This window comes from Falco naumanni, chromosome W (genome assembly GCF_017639655.2).
Source record: "Falco naumanni isolate bFalNau1 chromosome W, bFalNau1.pat, whole genome shotgun sequence".
In the NCBI taxonomy this organism is placed as follows: domain Eukaryota; kingdom Metazoa; phylum Chordata; class Aves; order Falconiformes; family Falconidae; genus Falco; species Falco naumanni.
The window spans coordinates 26911700-26929553 of record NC_054079.1 but is presented as its reverse complement, the minus strand read 5'-3'; the positions used below and the strand labels follow the sequence as shown (position 1 = coordinate 26929553).

General features: G+C 41.7%; 1 protein-coding gene across 3 annotated transcripts in view; it reads right to left on the bottom strand.

Moving 5' to 3' along the window:
- LOC121080526 (E3 ubiquitin-protein ligase KCMF1-like) overlaps nucleotides 1-17854 on the bottom strand; it is a 53702-nt gene that overhangs the window by 20496 nt on the left and 15352 nt on the right. For 2 of the 3 annotated variants that reach the window (XM_040578599.1, XM_040578598.1), the window contains exon 2: nucleotides 6322-6489. The exons of the other annotated variant lie outside the window; for it this stretch is intronic. In XM_040578599.1, coding sequence (XP_040434533.1) covers nucleotides 6322-6489 — 168 coding nt within the window. The remainder of the gene's footprint in view (nucleotides 1-6321; nucleotides 6490-17854) is intronic. 3 annotated transcript variants of the gene reach the window in all.

Here is a 17854-nt window from a genome sequence, read left to right as displayed (position 1 = left end):
CAGTGTGGTATCTGCTCTGATGTGGTCCTCCATGGACTGCAGGGGAACCTCTGCTCCGGAGCCTGGAGTACCTTGTCCCCCTCCTTCTTCACCAACCTTTGTGTCTGCAGGGTTGTTTCTCTCACATTGTTCTCACTCCTCTCTCCCAACCGCTGCACAGTGTTTTTTACCCTTTCTTAAACATGTTATCACAGAGACACCACTGACACTGCTGATTAGCTCAGCTTTGGCCAGTGGTGGGTCTGTCTTGGAGCCAGCTGCGCTGACTCTTACAGAGTTATACAACTGCACAGTAATTTCATTAGATGTCCCAAGCTATTCCTGACACCTAGGAGAATCTACTTGGTTCACTGCCCCATCACAACCCATAACTTTAACAAGGTTTCAAGCACAGATTACCAGTACAGTCTCTCCACTTTCTATACAGAGACAATGCTACCTACTGGTTAGCGTGCTGAATGGAAGCAGAGATGGTCCTTCCCTTAGGTCCATCTTCATCACCAACTACAGATGAATCTTGAACATATCATCCCTATGACATATCTTCCCCCCCATGTTTAAAGGGGGTGGGGTGGGTGGGTGGTACTGACCACCTCTGAGCTTTCAGTTTTGCAGTTAAAAATATATATATGGTCTCCTGCCTCCCTCTTTACCACAAAATAAAGTGTTCACCATCTTGCCTACTGTCCACCCCCCAACTCCATCAACTAATAACCACCACAATGAGCTTATTCCCATTAAAACAGACTCCACACACGCACAACCTTACATCTTTTATTCAAATCTGACTGCAAGCAACAATTCTAATTTTTGTCAATAGAAAGGTATTCTAGTAGTCACACATCTACCTCCATTAAGTCTTCAGTCTTCCACTCTGTTTTTACTTCAGGGGTTTTCCTCCCAGTGTTCTTTATTCTTATGTTTCCCACCCATACTCCCATAGACAGCAAGTGACATCTCTGTCCAGTTCCATCTTTTTTCCATTTAGTTTTATACTGCTGATGTTTCCCTTCAGGATGTTTTCTTTTAACCTTCTTGTACATCTTTGGTTAATGATTTTTAGTTTCACTAGAACAACTAACCTGACAACTCTGAAACAAATTTAGACTAACTGCAGCATTAATTATATTTTTTCATTATCTACTAAATACCTCTATGTTCCTCTAAATCACATGACCTCCTTATTTATACAACACCCTTTAAAAACTTACTACACTTTCTCTATGCATCCGATTTTTAACCACACTGTACATACTTTCTTACCTTACATTCCATACAGGATTGTAATATAAGGCATAAGTATTTCCAGAATGAAGTCATAAACCTTCCTAAAGCCTAAGCAGAAAGACATTTATAAACATTCTTTATTTTAAATTGGTGCATAAATCAACAAGGTGAATTGTACTTTGGCTTTCTCTGCCATTAGCCCTTGTTGCAGTTCAGAATACAGTGACGTGCTTTCCTCTCATGCTGTTCCAGGTTTAATAAAACAAAAAAAGTCTTGTTGAAGGGCTGAGCTTCAGCATTTTCTTCTTTTACTATCACCAATTCTAAGGGAACAGTGTTCAAGTATAAGCTACATGAAAACACTAGAAGAATATTTTTAATTCTTCTAACATAAACTACAGAAACATCTCCTATACTCCATAGAAACCAAACAATTTGTAAGTGGTCCTAAAAACATTTCAGATCAGCCCCCGTCCCTACTTCACTGCAAAGTTTCTTCCACCTTCCTGGCTTGTTTGTTCATAAAGACTTAGAATAGAATAGACTATTTCAGTTGGAAAGGACCTACAATCATCATGTAGTCCAACTACCTGACCAATTCAGGGCTGACCAAATGTTACAGCATGTTATTAAGGACATTGTCCAAATGCCTCTTAAACACTGACAGGCATAGGGCATCAACCACCTCTCTAGGAAGCCTGTTCCAGTGTTTGATCACACTCTCAGCAAAGAAATGTTTCCTAAAGTCAAGACTGAACCTCCCCTGGCACAGCTTTGAACCATTCCCATGCATGCTATCACTGGACCCCAGGGAAAAGTGATCAGCACTTCCCTCTTCACTTCCCCTCCTCAGGAAGCTGTAGGGAACAATGAGGTTGCCCCTCAGCCTCCTTTTCTCCAAACTAGACAAGCCCAAAGTCCTTAGCTGCTCCTCATAGGACGTGCCTTCCAGCCTTTTCACCACCTTTGTTGCCCTCCTCTGGATGCATTCAAGGACCTTCACATCCTTCTTAAATTGTGGAGCCCAGAACTGCACGCAGTACTCAAGGTGAGGTCGCACCAATGCTGAATACAGCAAGATTACAGCTGAGTACAGCAGGATAATCACCTCCTTTGACCTGCTGGTTATGCTGTGTTTAACATACCCCACAATGCGGTTTGCTCTCTTGGCTGCCAGGGCACACTGCTGATTCATATTGAGCCTCCTGTCAACCAGCACCTCCACATCCCTTTCTGCAGGGTCACTCTCCAGCCATTCCTCTCCCAACTTGTACTTGTGCCCAGCATTACTCTGTCCCAGGCACAGAACTGGACATGTGTTCTTGTGAAATTTCTTCCTGTTAATCATAGCCCAATGCTCCAATCTATCTAGATCCCTCTGCAAGGCCTCTTGTCCCTCAAGAGAATCAACAGCACCCCCCAGTTCAGTATCATCAGCAAACTTGCTAATGCTGCATTCAACTCCTGCATCCAGATAGTTGATAAAAATATTAAACAGAACTGGCCCTAGAATTAAGCCCTGAGGAACACCGCTGGTGACCAGTCACCAGCCAGATGTAGCCCCATTCACTACAACCCTTTGAGCCCTGCCGTTCAGCCAGTTCTTCACCCAGCGCATGCTCATCCCACAGTTGGAAAACTCGTCCAGAAGGATGCTGTGAGGGGCAGTATCAAAAGCTTCACTAAAATCCAGAAGAACTACATCCACCGCCTTTCCTTCATCCACTAGGCAGGTGACCTTAACGTAGAAGGATATCAGATTCTTGAAACGGGACTTTCCCTTTGTGAACCCATGTTGACTGTGCTTGATGATTGCATTGTTCTTTAAATGCCTTTCAGTAGTACTCAGTATAATTTTCTGCATAATTTTTCCAGGTACTGAGGTTAGACCAACAGGTCTGTAGTTCCCTGGGTCTTCCCTCATGCCCTTCTTGTAGATTGGAATAACATTGGCCAAGGTCTATCAGTATTATTAAAGACCGAGGGGGGGGGGGGGGAAGCGCGCATTGAATGCCTCTGCCTTTTCTTCATCCTTATTTGTCAGGTGACTATCTTCAACAAGTATCGGTCCAATGTTTTCTTTAGACCGCCTCTTGCTATTAACATACTTGAAAAAGCCTTTTTTTGTTGTTTGAAACAACACTGGCCATTTTAAACTCCAGTTGAGCTTTGACCTTTCATGTCTTCTCCCTGCATATATGAACCACAGCTCTGTAATCTTCCTGCAAAGCCTGACCTCACTTCCAGAGACCATACAATTTCTTTTTCCTCTTGAGCTCTACGAGGAGTTCCCTGTTTAGCCAAGCTGATCTTCTGCCCTGCCTGCTTGACTTTCTACACAGTGGAATTGCCTGCTCCCATGCTTCTAAAAGGTGGCTCTTAAAGACTGAGCAGCACTTGTGGGCTCCTAAGCCCTCAAAAGCAGATTCCCTGGGGACACTGCTCCCTGAATAGCTCAAAGTTTGCTCTCCTGAAGTCCAGGGTGGCAACTCTGCTGTCCTTTTTTCTCATTACACTGAAAATTTTAAACTCAACCATTTTGCAATCACTGTGGCCAAGACAGCCACCTACCATCACATCCCCCATGAGTCCTTCTCTGTACATAAATAACAAGTCTAGGAGGGCATCTTTCCTAATTGGTCACTGAGTACCTGTGACAAGTTCTCTCCTATAAACTTCAAGAATTTTCAAGACCTGCTCATCACAGCAGTATGGTATTCCCAGTTGATGTCTGGGAAGTTGAAGTCTCCCATGAGAAGAGCTATGATCCAGAGATTTCTCCAAATTGCTTATAGAGTAACTCACCAGTGCCAATATCTTGGCTGGGCGATCAATAGTAGACACCCACAGCAACATCTGTTTTGTTTTCCTTCCCCCTAATCCTTACCTAGAGGTTCTCAACCACATCATCACTAACTGAAAGGGCTGTATAGTCAAGCCTCTCCTCTACATATATAGTGTGACACCTCCACCTCACCTGCCCCGCCTATTCCTCCTGAACAGCCAGTAGCCCTGTCCATTCCAGCACTCCAATTCTGGAACTCATTCCACCAAGTCTCACTAATACCAATGCCTTCCGGTTCACCCTGTTTGTTCTTCCTCCTGGCACAAAGCAGATCCAGGACCTGCCTCCATAACAGCCACGCTAAGTTGGTTTCTATGCATCAGAGATGACAGAGTACAGCTCCATTGATCAATCCCCCTCTCAGACTCTCGAATACTCCTCAGTCTACTCACCTCCTCCTGCTGCTCAGCCACCAAGCAGAGCAGTTCCTCAGTCTGGTCATACACCCCCCAGTCTTGCTTACAATCACTTTCTACCTCTAGGAATATCCCTTCACATATCCCACTGCCAGAAACCTGGACAATTGCATGTTTGAACAGGAGCTCTGTCTCTGTGGATGCACTGGTTTTACTAGGTGCTAGAAGCTCAGGAGAAGCAGAGGACACTGCTTTTTGCCACGTGGTTGCCATGCGCCTGCCTGCTGGGAATACATATGCTCCTGGGTTGCAATCAGCTGGGCCAATTATTTTCACCTGCTTAAAACTCCAGCAGTGCAGGCTCCACCCCTTGCTGTCTCTTGCAATCAGCTGTCTGGGGTCAGTTGTTCAGGGAATACCCCCCGTTCAACAAGCCTCAACTTGTCCACTTATAATTTTAAAAACCCCATGAGGGGTACATCAGCAACACACTCTAATCCAAAGGTGTGTTTACTTAGAGTCTTTCAAAGAAAAATATTGAGGTTTCCAAGAAACAAGATGTTTTCTAGATGCACAGAACATTCACATGATTAGTCACTTAACTTTTAAAAGTCCTTCCCACCAATGGGAAAATTTATTGCAACATTCAAACTTTTAACACTGATTGTTAACTTACGGCTTCGTAGCAAGCATATGTCAGTCCTCTTTTCCCTATGAATCACGTACACTTAATGTTTATGATGCTGCTGCCATTTAACCTTATATGTAACATGCAAGAATAACTGTCATCAGGGGACAAATAAATCTGAACCATACATCTCAAATAGCGACCAGAAAATTGAATTAATATAGATTGTTGCACAAATATTTTTACCTTATGAATAAGCAAAAAAGTTTCTAGATATTTCTTCTTGGGCTTCACTTAAATTATATGATTTTCAAAATTATATTTGTATATTTAGAATTGTCCTTCCAACCTCTAGATTCTCAGAGCACAGATTTCAAAGTCATTACAAGGCAGGCTTAGGGAAAGCAGGTACTTGAGAATTACATGTGAATGAGAATTCTCTGCTCAGAGGGCTCCGAGAAAGCAACTGTATATTGGCATATTCAGCTGTTCTGAGCTTTAAATGCATATAGGAAGGAGCATAATGTGTATATTCAATTTTTTTACCTTTTTGATAAAAAAAAAAAAAAAAAAGAGTGCTGAAAAACTTCAAAACTAACATAGTTTGAATCACTGCAAACAGTTTTTAATAAAAATTACCCATGCAGGCTTAAAACAGGTATAAAAAGAAATAAGCTTCCAACGTCAAAAACATCTTAATGCAAAGATCTGCTATGGAAATACCTCCTGAATGACAACACTGGTGTTATAAATATGACACGATAGAAACAACTCAGGGAAAACGGCAAATAAGACTTCCTAGCCCTTGCCATTAGTCTTCCACAGTCAGTACAGCCTACCACCCCCTGCTGCATTAACATCCCCTGATGTAACTAGAAAACAGCATTTTCCCCAAACTCTCGCCACTATTTCTCTTCTTCACCATGGTACTTTCTGGTACAACATATTGAGGGAAGGGGGCAGGGGTGTGCGTGTAGTTTTGTTGCACCTTTTGTATTGGAAGTTAACTTAGGAGTAATCCTTTTTGTCAGATAGATATCTAACAGTCTGATAATTTGCTGTGTGCCAAAACACTTAATCCAAAAGAGTAAAGCTGATTTCAAATGCTAGTACCAAAGAGAAAACAAGCTTTTTATTACAGAGACAGGAACTTGCTATTATTTTCAGCATGCTATTTGGGGAAAAAAGTTCCTAAAGCAGTGAAACAAAAATACAAGTTTTTAACCACTGCAAACAGCTCTAATATGAATTAAATTATTACTTACCAAAATCTACTCTTGTTAGTATGCACTGCATTGGATGGTCAGTTGTATGCCTTGTTGTTGTTGCACCACTTTCATAACAAGTCGCACACAAATCGTAATCATAGCAAATTAAACACTTGTATCTGCGACCTCGAAAATTTCCTTTTAAACATGCATCACAACTGACACCTGTGAACAAAGATAATTGCTTGAAAACAATAATTTCACATTGTTTTAATGATCTAGATTTGTTGCTATTGCCCCCCAACAACAAATGGAATTCAGCTGAGAAGCTTTTATGCAGCTTATGCACAATAACATTCAATTTTAAGCATATTTATAAATTTTAAGCATATTTATATCTTTAAAAAGGCAATAATCATCCAAAGTGAAAGTCAAACTCAAAGTAAAAAAAACCCAAACCAAACAGTCAAGCACTCAAAATTATAATTGGTTAGGCTATAATTTCTTTTTAACCACTTCCCCCCCCCCCCCCCCCCCCCCCCCCCCGGCCTTTGGAAGCTTGGTTCAAAACACTCTCAAGGTTAAATAGTACAGTGGTTGATCTGAAAGTTTTGTGAAAACAAGCAAAGAAAAAGGCCACAGCAGACCATCCCAGAAGCCGCACAAGAACACACACCACCACCACATAACACCATCCCTTACTGGCTTTTGTGTTTATTTTTATACTTTCTAATAGTTCAATTCTGAAGAATACCACAACCATTTTTCACAACATATACATATCTGGGAGCAGAAATTTGGATATTCTATTTTGAAGTACAGAACAACTTTAAATACATCTTAATTTTATGTTGCATCAGCTCTTCAGCTTCTTCCTTTTGGAAGTTCAATCTTTGCACTGTAAATCAGTCACACTGCCTGTATCAGGAAAAGGCTTCATTATCTTCTAAATGTTTTTAGATTTTTCTCTGTGTCATTTCAGCTCTCTGCTGTTAATTTAGATAAAGACAAAAGAAGCATCGTCATCTTTTCATCTGTCAAGGCCCACAACTTCTTTCACTAGCAGTAGTAAATTAAGGGCCTTCATGAAAATAACTAGCATGTACATACAACACATGCGATATTTTGATTGAAGTCCTCTTTCAGGATCAATTTAAACAAGCTTTTCATAGTTCAGTGCAAATGCAAAATACGTTATAGAAACAAATTATTGTAAGAAAGCCCTGACATTGACTCCAAGAGGATCAGTAGAGGAAGATCAACAAGGTCTCAAAAACTGCAAATATCCCAATGATCATTTCCTAACTATAAATTCTACGATCAGATAAAAATTTAGTATTAACACAAATCACCACTACTACTTGCAACATCAGGTTCAGAAGACAAAATTAAATTACATAGAGAATTATCTCAACATCTCTCCAAGCTAGCATTTCTTCACTCTAAATTACTATGTTTTCATTTTGATAACCTGACAGCAGATGGCATAACACACTACTTTCATATCCTTTAACGTAACAGGAGAGAAAAGCGTCAAGAAAAAAAAAAAAAAAAGCCATATAAGTTCAACTGTTCTTTTTAACCTATAACTGTGTTAATTAATATTTTAGAAGTTTGGCTCTCTGCCCCTTAAAAAAACCCCACAAAACAAAGCCACACACACAGAGAAAGATAACAATGCTAAATTGAACTGGATGCATCCATATTAATCTCAAGTTTTGATGAAAAACACACACTCATTAAGGGTTCCATTATAAGCAGGGAACAAAGAAAGTCGTTGTGAAAAGAATTCAGATACTTCACAAAGTTCTGATTTACATGACATGTTAGTGACTTTTAAAAAGCTTTTAAAATTAATTCCTATTCAATGGAAACTGTTCTCATGCATCTTCTCCAGAATGACCTTATGGAAACAATGACAGAAGAGAAATAATCCAGTTTATTTAAAAATAAAGTTTTTGATACATTTTACATTAAAGAACAGCAAAGAGACTTTTTCAGTTTTTCTAGTATCAATTATCAATACAAAAAACCCACGTGCAGACTGATAAAGAGGCCCAAATAATGACATTTATACCAGTGTAGCCTCTCCTCACAATCAGAATAACTAGGCCTACCAGGTCTAGTTAAAAAACTTGTTGCTGATGGACAAAAATGTGCTTGCTTTTTAATGCAACAGTATTACACTAAAGGGTAGCATTGAGCTAAAAACCTAAAGATTCTCAATACATTATACCTTTTAATGATCAAACCTCACTCCTAAAGGCATTGTCAGCAGTATTCCTTTCTTAGTAATATCAATAAATTTCTACAGGTAAGCATTTTGAATTTATGGACAAGTCAAGAGATGCATAACAGTCCCATGAATAAAAATTAATAATAATTAAAAAAAAGGTGCTTTCCTTTAACACATTGGACTCACTATTCTGGTATGTCAAGTTAACCACATTTTTCACCTCTATCATGGCTGAAAATTTCAGAGAAGTTATCACACAAGCATTTTATGTGCAACATGCTTAATACTATCATATTAATTATATATATAGTTCCATATTTATTCTCATCTTCCCAATCAAATATAACTTATTCTTATACTATAACATTTGGTTAATCCCCAATAAAAAACAAACAGAAGAGAGAAGCTAAGTATTTATTAGATTAAGATCAACATCTAACCTAACATCAAGAAAAGGAAACAAGTACTAGAATAATATTAGGGTTCAAATACCACCTCACACTGGGATTATTTTTTAAACCTACAAACAAAACTCGGGTGTGAAATCTAATAAGATAACCTGAACATCCAAATCAAAAAAATTAGTAGCCTTGAATAAACAGAAATAACTTGTTTTCTCTCTGAACAGTAAAAGACTTTTCCATTTTGCTTCCCTAAATACTATGGACAATCAAGATAATATTAGGAATGGGTAAAAATAACATTGAAAATTTCACATTCAACTCACACAGGATATGCAAGACTTCAGGCTTATCAAAAGACCTCAGGAATAGCATTTCGAGGATATCAGTCCAAGACAAAGTTTTAAATAACTTGCTTCCTTTGTCAGTCTTATCCAAGACTAGCTCTATCCTGTTTCAGTATTTCACAGGAAAAGCACAGAAATATTGAATTCCACTTAACTAGTGGACAAAGTAAAAACAACACTTTGACGTAAATATAAAACAGTTAAAGATAACACATCCGTTTAAAGCAGCACTCTTTACTTGAAGATATTAAGCTTCAATTACTTCCTACTCAGAATGTATACCTAACATTTTAATTAGAATAAATAACAATTGCAAAGTAAGGAGTAATACCTCATCCCCTTACAATCAAATTAAAAGACATAGTTTATGGTCACCAAGGTGAGCAGCACCAGTGCTGGCATGATCTGCAGTGGCTCACTGAAGTACTGAGGCCTGAACAACAGGCCCTGAGCCAAAGCTGACCTCTAGATGAGCCCACCAAGTGAATGTCATATATATATTCAGTATCCAATCATTAGCAAAATATGCATGATCATTAGTGAAAGATGTAGCTTAGAATATAATCACTAGCAAAGATATAGCGCATCCTTCCTTGCTTAGATGTAGGTAGTCAAGGCTACGAAACCAGATATATGGCCTTGTTTGCAAACCAGTGGTTAAAATCAAGTAGATAAGGGAAACTCCCTTGGTTCCTCCCTGAGCCCTGGGCCAGGCTTTGGTGGGATCCAAGAGGAGAGTAGAAACCAGATGTTTCCACATCTGAAATTAAGTGAGCTTGTTTATTCAACAGCATAAAAGCTAGACACTCTTACAGTGACTTTAGAAATCTCCCAATTGCTGGGAAAGGTTCTCCAAATCCTTGCTGTAACTAGGGCTCCCCAGCAACTGTGGATCTGGATGATGGTAAAGTATTAGAGCAATTAGCGATGTATCTTTCTTAACTGCTATAGTCTGTCATATGCAATAATGATTAGGTACACTACCTTGTTTTATTCTTGCTGTATTATTTCACTTACTATTCTATTGCTTTAAACGTATGTAAGTAAAGACAAACTCACTAATTAGGCTTCTACATCCTTTGTACTGACCCAGTCTATTGGTAAAACAGTCACATTGGGGGGGGGGGGGGGATCTGAACTAGGGAAATGTCAGGGGAGTGAAGAGACCCACCAGGAGCCAGCAATAGCAGCTGATGAAACCTGGACGATGCCAGGAGTAATAGCAGCCAAGCCCCCAGGCTGCCCCCATATGTGTAATAGAGGCCCCTAGGAAACACTAGTGACCAGGGCAGGGAAACAGGGTGTGGCATAGCAGTTTGCACAGAAGGGTGCTGTAACTCTGCTGGCCACGCCAGGGAGCAATGGTATCTAGCTGGCAGAAGGCCATATCCTCTCTAAACTCTGCACCTGCCACAACTTCCCAGACAGAGCTGCGATGGAAAACACGGTGCTACGCAGGTATCAGACTGCAGGGTGTGCACTACTCTTATGACAGTACCGGAGGGCAGTAGTGAGCACAGCTGTGGGAGGTGCACCCAGGTAGAAGAACTCTGCTTAATGGCAGAGCTCTGGGAGGAGGCAAGTAGGTTGAGGCAAGTATCAGGGAGTCTGAGGAGATAAGCTACTGGAACTGCACCTTACCTTCCCCAGGACAGATGATACAGAGTTCCCTGTCCTCTTTCCACCCAGCACATTGCAGTGACTTAAGGGATAGAGGGCAATGGTGACAAGTTCCTGCCTGGTGCAGCAGGCATGTCTCCTCTGTGACTACCTTTACCTTCCCAGGTGCCCCTGCATAATAAGTATAAGGCTATGCAAGTGGAACCGAACAATTACAAGGATGAGGGTTCATCTAGCATGGAGGTGTCACCAAGGTTAAGTCAGCCTATGCACCATGTCAAAACCAATTCCATAAAAAAAGATGAGTCACTGTCATAGGAGAGCCTCTTTTGAGAGGAACAGAAAGCCTAATTTCTTAGGGAAGTCTGCTGTCTCCCTGGGGCCCAGGTTAAAGGTGTGATGAGAAAACTTCCTACCCTGGTACAGCCCTCATTATTATCCGTTAATGCTTTTTCATGTAGGTAGCGTCAAAGTGGCAATAGGAGATCCAAAGACAATCAAAAGAAACTTCTGGGCCTTGGGACAACTGGTTATGGGATCAGTAGCAAAAGTACATATATTTTTCCCCCCCCCTCTATCCTTCTAGTTGCAGGAAATAATGCTGGGAGAAACAGAAAGGCCCAGCTGATCAATATCTGGCTCCAAGCATGGTATCACCAGCAGAATTTTGCTGGTTTTTATCATGGGTTGATCTATATGACACCAGACCTGCTGGCAATGGATGAAGTATACCTTTCTCAAAGGGGGGAAAAGGATCTTTGCACAAGAGTTAGAAGAGCTCATTGAGAGCACCTTAAACTAGATTTTATGGGGGAAAGGCATAAAACAAGGTTCACTAGAGATAAGCCATGGAGCAGCATGCCAATATTTGAGGGACAGTGGGCTAGTGAGATCCTTCAGCCTGCTCCCTGATGTGCTGAGTACACTGGAGCACATTTGAAATGTCCTTATACTAATGCACACAGCACCCTAATCATATCAGTAGCAGATGGAGATCCCCGTGGCAGAAAAGACACAAGGGTTATTGATGCAATAGAAACCACAGAAGTACCTGAGTGGTCACATTGGGCTTCTCCCCCTAAAAAGGTGGCAGGACCAATAGCCCAACCAAAGTGCATCTACACCAATGCATGCAGCATGGGCAACAAACAGGAGGAGTTGAAAGCCACTGTGAAGCTAGAAAACTATGATGAAGTTGCAATTGCAGAAACATAGTGGGATGACTTGCATGACTGGAGTGTTGCAATGGATGGCTATAAGCTCTTTAGAAGAGATAGGCAAGGAAGGAGAGGCAATGGGGTAGCCCTCTATTTAGGGAGAGTTTTGACTGTCTAGAGCTTGACAATGGCGATGAAAGGGTTGAGTGTTTATGAGTAAGAATCAGGGGAAAGGCCAACAAGGCAGATATCATGGTGGGAGTCTGTTATAAACCACCCAACCAGGATAAAGAGGCAGATGAAATATTCTATAAGCAGCTAGGAGAAGTCTTATGATTTCTAACCCTTGTTCTTATGGGGGACTTCAACTTACCAGATGTCCGCTGGAAATACAATACAGCGGAAGGGAAACAGTCTAGGAGGTTCCTGGAGTGTGTGGAAGATAACTTCCTGACACAGCTGATAAGTGAGCCAAGTAGGGAAGGAACCCCACTGGATCTGTTTTTTTGTGAACAGAGAAGGACCTGTGGGTGATATGATTGTTAGAGGTTGTCTTGGGCATAGTGATTGTGAAATTGCTGGTTTTGATTCTCAGAAAAGGAGAGAGCTTAGCAGAACTGCTACCTTGGACTTCAAGGGCAGACTTTGGCCTGTTTAGGACCCTAGCTGATAGAGTCCCTTGGGAGGCAGTCTGAAGGATAAAGGAGTCCAGGAAGGCTGAACACTGTTGAAGAAGGAAATCTCAAAGGTGCAGGAGCAGGCCCTCCCCACATGCCAGAGACCTGCTGGCAGGGAAGACTACCAGCCTGGCTGAACAGAGAGCTCTGGCTGGAACTAAGAGGGGAAAAAAAAAAAAAAAAAAAGAAAAAGAGAACTTATGACCTTTGGAAGAAGGGGCAGGCAGCTCAGGAGGACTATAGGAAATTGTAAGGTTACACAGGGAGAAAATTAGAAAGGCTAAAGCCCAATTAGAACTTCATGTGGCTACTGCCATAAAAGATACCCCAAAAAAATTACATTCCTACAAATACATTAGCAACAAAAGGAGGGCTAAGGAGAAACTCCATTCTTTATTAGATGCAGGGGGTATAGTGACAAAGGATGAGGAAAAGTCTGAAGTACTTAATGTTGCCTTTGCCTCTGTCTTTAACAGTAACACCAGTTGTTCTTGGGGCACCCAGTCCCCTGAGCTGGAATACAGAATGAAGCACCCAAAACCCAAGGGGGAAACTGTTAGCAAACTGCTACATCACTTCTTAGACACACGCAAGTCTATGAGGCTGGATCAGATCCACCCAAGGGTACTGAGGGAGCTGGTAAAAGTGCTCACTGAGCCACTCTCTCTCATTTCATATCAACACTCCTGGCTAACCAAGGAGGTCCCAGAAGACTAGAGGTTAGCTAATGTGATACCCATCTACGAGAAGGGCAAAAAGGAGGATCCAGGGAACTACAGGCCTGCCAGTCTGACCTTGGTGCCAGGGAAGGTTATGGAGCAGATCATCTTGAGTGCCATCACACAGCATGTACAGGACAACCAGGTGATCAGGCCCAGTCAGCATGGGTTTATGAAAGGCACGTCCTGCTTGACAAACCTGATCTTCTATGACGAGGTGACTCACCTAGTGGATGAGGGAAAGGCTGTGGATGTTGCTTACCTGGATTTTAGTAAAGCCTTTGACACAGTCTCCCATAGCATTTTCCTGGAGAAACTGGATGCTCATGGCTTGGACAGGTGTACTCTTCACAGAGTAAACAAACTGGCTGGATGGCCAGGCCCAAAGAGTTACATCCAGCTGGTGACCAGTCACAAGTGGTGTTCCCTGGACTTAGTATTGGGTCCAGTTCTGTTCGATAACTTTATTGACAATCTGGATGAGGGGATTGAGTGCACCCTCAGTAAGTTTGCAGATGACACCAAGGTGGGTGGGAGTGTTGATCTGCTTGAGGATAGGAAGGCTCTGCAGAGGAGCCTGGACAGCCTGGACCAATGGGCCAAGGCCAATTGTATGAGGTTCAACAAGGAGAAGTGCTAGGCCCTGCACTTGGCTCGTAATTCCATGCAATGCTACAGGCTTGGGGATGAGTGGCTAGAAAGCTGCCTGGTGGAAAAGGACCTGGGGCTGCTGGTTGACAACTGGCTGAACATGAGCCAGCAGTGTGGCCAAGTAGGCCAATAGCATCCTGGCTTGTATCTAAAACAGTGTGGCCAGCAAGACTAGGGAAGTGATCATCCTGCTGTACTCAGCATGGACACCAGCAAGGCCACACCTCCAATACTGTGTTCCGTTTTGGGCCCCTAACTTCAAGGGGGATGTAGAGGATGGAGTGTGTCCAGAAAAGGGCAATGAAGCTGGTGAAGTGTCTGGAGCACAAGTCTTATGAGGAGCAGTTGAGGGAACTGGGGTTTAGTCTTGAGAAAAGGAGGCTCAGGGGGGACCTTATTGCTCTCTACCTGAAAGGAGGTTGTAGACAGGTGGGGGTCAGTCTCTTCTCCCAAGTAGCAAGCGGGGTGATTGAGTCACCATCCCTGGAGGTATTTAAAAGACTTGTAGACATGGTTTAGTGGTGGACTTGGTACTGTTAACAGTTGAACTCAATCTTAAGGGTCTTTTCCAGCCTAAATGATTCTATTTCAATTGGCATGACTTAAAAGCAGCCACATGAAGGATATTTTCAAAGCACAGTAAAGATGTCTCTAACATGAATTGTCATCTGAAGTGAAAAGCTCAAGATCTAAGCTGCCAAAATTATAAAGCAGTGCAAGCTTCACTCATCAAAAAACTAAGTCAGAACTAGAACTTAGTAGCTAGTTTCATTGTGTCCAACCATTAACCTAACACTCCCAAGTTAACCACTTTCCTGGGCAGCCTGTTCCAATGCTTGAAAACCCTTTTGGTGAAGAAATTTTTCCTAATATCCAATCTAAACCTCCCCTGGTGCAACTTGAGGCTATTTTCTCTTGTCCTAGTGCTTGTTACTTGTGAGAAGTGACTGACATTATCCCCCAATCACTATAAAACCTACTTAAAATGGACATGAAAGCTGCATCTGATATTCAAGTACAAAATGTTCCTGGCTAAGAAAGCTCAGTGAGGACAGCAAGATTTAGCTGTGGATACAGAACAATATCTCAAGGTTAGAAAAACATTTAGACTAAAACCCTTTCGTTTTAACAGGACACTGAAGTACTGCAATGTTTGTGGGTAGTTCCCCTATAACATTCCAGTTAAGCATTCAAGAACTAGCCTTCTGGCCTGTAACTTGATTACAGTCCTTCCTACATTAATACACTAAGAAAGAATTACCAAATCCTTTAGGTATCCAACATACATACAAAACTAGCCTAACACTCATCTCTTCTCCAGAAGAGAAGTGCCAGTTATCTAAACTTTTCTTTGTAACTTATACAGAGTGCTAAGCAGGTTGATCCTTCTCAAAGACTAATGGAATTACATACAAGAATACTACTGAATTTCAACACGCAACATCATTGTACAGCAGCATGGAAAAGGAAGTAACCTGACTAAAGTGTTTCCAAAATGAATTTGTAAGACTGAGGCTGCAGCCAAAGGCAATGTAGAATTATAGTTGAATAGAAAGGAGGAAGAAAACCAGGCCTGTACCAGGCCAGACTGGCAGAAGAGGAGTTATTCTCCAAATGAGACTCCTTTTCTCTCCCACATCCTAACCTGGAGTAGAAGCAGATCCCCAGATCTTGTTCTCTCTCAGTTATCAAACTTGTGGAGTCCACTGCTACAGTATCTGATAGCTGTCTGACCCTATTGTAAAGATATGAGCATGAGTTTCAGCTCTGCTCATAATACATATGGGTGTAAACACAAGGTTAAAAGGAGTTGTTTCACTTCACTTTCACCCCCCAGAATCCAGAAGTTAAACATAAAAAGTACAAGTTATCTAGAAAGCAAGTAACAAGTGATTAATAAGCACCCAATAAAGTTTGACTTGCCTGACACTGTACAATAGACATGTGGCAGAGGTACAGTTGGTTTTCTACAGCAGTATCTTAAACATGAATGTATAATTTTTTTTTCCTGGACTTCCCAACACATATATCAGCTCTTGCAAAAAAAAAGCAGCAATGATTTTTGTGGGTTTGGTGGTGGTTTTTTTTTTTTTTTTTGGGGGGGGGGACAGGATGATGACACATAGGATGGGACACAACAGGACACACAGATATCACCTCCCTCAACCTGCTCATCACACTTCTTTTGATACAGCACAGGATACAGTTGGCTTTCTGGACTACAAGCACACAATGTCAGCTCACGTCCAATTTTTCATCCACTAGTATATCCTCAAATCCTCCTTTGCAGGGCCGCTCTCAATCCATTCAGCCCCAGTCTGTCCTGATACTGTGGATTGCCCTGACCAGGTGCAGGACCTTGCACTTGGCCTTGTTGAACTTCACGAGGTTCACATGGGCCCACTTCTCAAGCCTGTCAAGGTCCCTCTGGATGGCATCCCTTTCCTCTAGTGAATCAGCTGCAGCACTCAGCTTGGTGTCATCTGCAAACTTGCTGAAGGTGCATTCAATCACACTGTGTCATTAATAAAGATATTAAATAGTACTGGTCCCAGTACAGACCCTTGAGGGACACCACTCATTACTGGTTTCCAATTGGACATTGAACCATTGACTGAAATTCTTTGGATGCAGACATCCAGCCAATTCCTTATCTATTTAAGAGTCCATCAGTGATATCCACCTCCCTCCAGTTTAGAGGCAAGAATGTTGTGGGGGACCACATCAAAGGCCTTACAAAAGACTAGATAGATGACATCCATAGCTCTTCCCTTGTCCACTGATGCAGTTCCTCCATCATAGAAGGCCATGAGATTAGTCAGGCACAATTTGCCCTTGCTGAAGCTATGTTGGCTGTCTCTTATCACCTCTCTGCCTTCCATGTGCCTTGACATGTCTTCCAGGAGGATCTGTTCCATGATCTCACCAGGCACAGAGGTGAGGCTGACTGGTTGGTAGTTCCCAGGGTCCTCCTTTTTACCCTTTTTAAAAATAGGCATGATGTTTCCTTTCTCCAGTCGCTGGGGACTTTGCCTGACTGTCATGACTTTTCAAATATGACGGAGAGCGGCTTGGCAACTACATCAGTCAATTCCCTCTAACACTGGAATACATCATCTCATTGGGTCTCATGGACTTGCATATATTCAGGCTACTCAGTCTTAAACTTGATCTTTCCTTGCGATGGGGGGGGGGGGGTGGGGGGGTTTGTTCCCCATCCCTGCTTTGAGATTCAGGGGCTTGAAACGTGGGAAGAGAGATTGCCAGTGAGAACTGAAGCAAAAGAATCGCTGAGTACATCTATCATACCAGGAGAGGGCATGCCACAACTAACACCAATGCTACAAGGCCTAAGATTGTGTTTATACTTGGATTGCAAAGTGCTTAATTTTCCCCTTTTAAATCAGTGAAGCAGTTTCACTACCACTCTAGGTGGAACAGTCTGTTGGCCAAAGATTTCTTACAATCCTAGGTGGATGTCATAACATAGTTTACTAGTAGACCCAGAGAATGCAGTTTATTTTTTTAAAATTTATTCAATACAAGGTTATATTCAAACAAGTGATTAAATTCACTGAACTTTGTGTCCCCTCCCCAATCCCACAAGTCACTAAACTACTGATGTTATCAAGTTGATTATCATAAGAACCAAGCCACTGAGAGGATACAATATATTTTAACCCAAAGAAGTATTTGTAAACATTACCCATTTATACTGAAGTAGACCAGAACAGGTTCTATATCAAAACACTTTAGGTGGATCAGTTTCTGCTAATACTAAA